The sequence below is a fragment of the Haliaeetus leucocephalus genome, unplaced genomic scaffold (genome assembly GCF_000737465.1).
Source record: "Haliaeetus leucocephalus isolate CR32 unplaced genomic scaffold, Haliaeetus_leucocephalus-4.0 Scaffold295, whole genome shotgun sequence".
In the NCBI taxonomy this organism is placed as follows: Eukaryota; Metazoa; Chordata; class Aves; order Accipitriformes; family Accipitridae; genus Haliaeetus; species Haliaeetus leucocephalus.
Genome location: NW_010972731.1, coordinates 6,277,445 through 6,281,169, shown reverse-complemented (window position 1 = coordinate 6,281,169; position 3,725 = coordinate 6,277,445). Strand labels below are relative to the sequence as shown.

General features: G+C 59.3%; 1 protein-coding gene across 2 annotated transcripts in view; it reads right to left on the bottom strand.

Moving 5' to 3' along the window:
* Positions 1-3,725, bottom strand: part of FSCN1 (fascin actin-bundling protein 1) — a 10,022-nt gene continuing 6,297 nt past the window's right edge. Inside the window, exons 2-5 of one of the 2 annotated variants that reach the window (XM_010570321.1) lie at positions 1,746-1,902; positions 1,139-1,260; positions 706-873; positions 1-608 (exon numbers count right to left, since the gene is read on the bottom strand). In XM_010570321.1, the coding sequence (XP_010568623.1) occupies positions 406-608; positions 706-873; positions 1,139-1,260; positions 1,746-1,902 (650 nt within the window). In that variant the 3' untranslated portion in view covers positions 1-405. Of the gene's footprint in view, positions 609-691; positions 874-1,138; positions 1,261-1,745; positions 1,903-3,725 lie in introns of both variants that reach the window. The other variant, XM_010570322.1, reaches the window with a different exon arrangement.

Sequence of the window (3,725 nt, the reverse complement as noted above, 5' to 3'; positions counted from 1 at the left end):
GTACCAGCACTGATATGGCAGAAGCGAGCACAGAGGTGATCTTATTCCCTTTTTTTCAGTTGAGGAGAGGAAAATAAACTACCTAAGGTGATGCTCGGGGCCGGGAGGGGGGTACGGCAGTTTCCAAGCCCAGCAAACCTGGAGGGAGGCGGGGGGAGGGGGGGGATAGAGACAGACCCCTCTACAAAGCTATAGGCAGGCTGCCCCATCACTTTTCCAGTTCTGACACGAGATTTATGGAGACCCACCTCCCACATAACGCACCGACTCTAAGGTGGGAGGGAGGGAAGGGCAAGCCGGTCTGAAAAATCATTTTACAGAGAGGAGAAACAAAACCCAAAAGAAAAAAAGGACAGAGGAGGGGAAAGAAAAGTTGGCAATGGGAGGGAGGTACGCTAAAGTGCATTAATATTCCCAGAGGGTGGAGGCGTCAATGGCGTCGGCGGATGCCTTGAGGACCCCGGCATGGTCGCCCTTCAGGTATTTGCCATTGATTTTGATAGCCACTTTGTTATAGTCGCAGAACTCAAAAAAGAAGTCCACGGGGGTGTCGCTGCTGCTGGTGACGGACGACTCGCTCCCCACCATCCAGTACTTCCCGGTGGCATCTGCAGGCAGAGGGAGAGGGGACAAGGTGGCCCCGTGAGCCACCACAGGGACCCCAACGGCCATCACCCCCCCCCGTACCCACCCCCGGGGACTCACCCTTGATGTTGTAGGCTCCATCGTTGAACTCCAGCTGGAAGACGTCGTAGGAGGAGCGGTTGGAGTCCAGGGTGCCGGTCACCTTCCTGCACCCGATGAAGCCATGCTCGCCGCGGAGGACGATGATGGGCCTGTTGATCAGCTTCATCACGAAATGCTCCGTCTCGCCTGCGCCGGAGAGGAGAGGGGCTGTGAGAGTGAGCTGGGGGGGGGGGCGCAGGGCCCGGACCCTGGCTTAAACTCCCCTTTCCCCATTTCTCACCCACCCCATCTGTCCCCCCAACTCACAGCGTGTGAAACGCTCATTAAGAAAATTTATTGCCTGCATCCCTGAGCATCACTTGGAAGAGAAGCCTGGCTCGGGGAGGGGGGGGACTTTGTTCGTCCCCTGCCACCCCAGCGTGACGCAGGGGTCCCTAAGGGGGTCCCTTACCTGCCGTCTCCATGGAGGCCGCCAGCTGCCCGTTCTTCTTCGCCGTCACGTACTTGCCGTTGGCAGCTTTCAGGGTGATGCGCTTGTCGCACCACTCGATGTCGAAATAGCAGCTCGCGTTCCTGCGGGGGCAGAGAGGGCGGTCAGCGGGGTATGACAGATGGGCACCCTGCCACTGCCACCCCGCCGGCTTAGAAAAGGGCCACGGCTGGATCAGGAGACCCTGATTCGATCCATTTTTTTGTGGGATGAGCCACATCGTGGTGGCCATCCGGATGGGAAGCCCTCGCCTTGCAGGCGGGCAGCCAAATGCACTTTTGGGGTTTCCACCCGGCTCTCAGCTAGCGTAGGGTTGACCTGCAGGGTGAAGTATTTCGACAGCCCCAGCCAGCCGGGAAGGATTACGTGGCCCGAAGGACTTCCCGAGCATTGCGGGCGGCAAGCCTCAACCCAGCCCCAGCTCTCCGGGGAATTCACTGCCTTCGCTGGGAAGTGTTTCAGGGCAAGCGCCTCGCCTGGAAAAATCCCCCTTGGATTCCCCTGGGAGAGGCAGAGAGGTCCCCGAAGCCCAGGCATGACCCAGAGCCGCCGGGGACAGGGGACTCACTTTGTGGAGGCGGTGGACTGGATGCCCCCGTTGGAGGTGAGGGTCCAGTACTTCCCAGTGTAGGTCCTGAAGGCGCATTTCTTGGTGTCCTTGTTGATCTCCAGCTGGTAGGTCTCCTGGTCACCCTCCTCGTCTTGGTTGGCCGAGAGGTCCATCCCTGCGGGGCAGAGGCAGATAGAGGTCGGGGGGGACACCAGAGAGGGGACCCCAACCCACCTCCGGCAGGTCCGGGTGCGGGGAAAGCCAGGGAAACCCAACTGAGCAGACGTCCCGCTCCCCTGGGTGAGCTTTGGTGACTCCCGAATCCCTCGCACGCGTCTCCCCTCTGGCATTTTGGGTTCAAATCCAGGTTTTTATTTGGCTGCTCGAGTGTTAAGGCCATAAACGAGGGCTGGACTGAGCTGAGGCAGCCATGAGCTTCAGCTCAGGACTCTCCAGCTCCATCACGATTAAGCACCAAGCAAAGACCAACTTAGATATTTCACACAGGAAAGGGCTGCAGTTTTTTCCCCGGAGGTGACAGCCAGGTTATTCAATCCATTAGCAGAGGCCGCCGCACCACCTATGAATCCCCAGCTCGTGGCATGTTTAAGGACCGTGGCACCGTTTTTCATCCGTAAATTGTCACAGCCCGTTGGGATGGCGAAGTTTGCAGGGAGAGGAGCCTCAGGAAAGTCCTGAGGCAGCCAAGCCCTTCCCTGGCTCCCAAAAAACCATCGGCACCAGCCTGTCCCCCAGCCAGGATGACCTGTCCGGCACCAGAGGGACCAGAGACAGCATTGCCCCGGCAACCTCAGAGGTGGATGCAGCCGGTCCTGGGGCCACCGGCCACAGTCCTGGGGCCACCACCGGCCCCCCCGGGCCACGTGCACATCCACCCACAGGCACTGAGCCCAAGCAAACCTGCTTAGTCAGGGCTGGCGGGGCCAAATCCTCTCCAGAGCTCTCCCGCTTGGTGGATTTCTGCCTAAAAATACTTCGGGGATTCAAGTCACAAGCCGTAGCCCAGAGCTAAAGGAAAGCGGCCGAGCTGCCGTGCTGGGTTTTGGGGAGGGAGCTGGGGTGCGGTGCTTAGCCCCACTCCTCCCTGCCTGCGTACAGCTACGATGAGCAGAGACGGGCCCCAGTACCACCAGTGGGGCATGGGTCTGTAACCAGTGAGAGCAGCCTGGGGAGGGGGGATGGCGATACAGACTGCAGTTTAGAGGAACTGGATGAGTTTTTCAGAGCAGAAAGCACCCACATCCATCCCCCACTGCATGGGTGCTACGGGCTCGAGTCCAACCATGCACCTGGTCCTGGAAAGGACGCAAAGCGTGTGTGCAACCTTTCTGCCCAAATCTGCCTTCTCCTGGAGCCAAGAACCTGCTTGTGGGGCTGGCAATGTGTTCAGCCCCGTGCACCTCCGCAGAGCATTGCCTCCCAGTTCCTTGGATGCTGGGATTTCAAGCATTGCAATACACGGTTGCTGGGAAGGCTTCAGGGACTGCAGCCTTGGTGGCTCTTCTGCACTGGAAAGCCACCAGCAAGTCCCACCAGCTGTACCCAGCAGGTGCTGACCCACCTGGGGAGGGACCATCTACCTCCACACACCAGCTATCAGCCTTGGAAATGGAGATGTCTTCCCCCAGAAACTGCAGACCCAGCTACCTGGCAGCTTTTTCCCATTGCCCCATCTCCCAACAGGCATCCCCATCCAGCGGCTTCCAGAGAGCAGCCTCCGCTTCGCAGCCTCTGCTTTGTGTATCAGCCTCCCACCTTTCCCAAAGGGATTAGGTTTTGAAGCCTTTGCTTTGTTAGCTGTAATCTTCTCTCCCACGCCCAAACCGTCCTATGGCTGCCACGCGGTTGTCTGTTCACAGCATCCCCTTCTCCCGCCCGGCATCCTCCAGCAGCTTCTGCAGCTCCTGACAGATAATGCAGCCACCCCGGCGCTCTGCTCCCCGGGGTATTTGGGGCAGCGTGGGGTTGGGGGGGGGG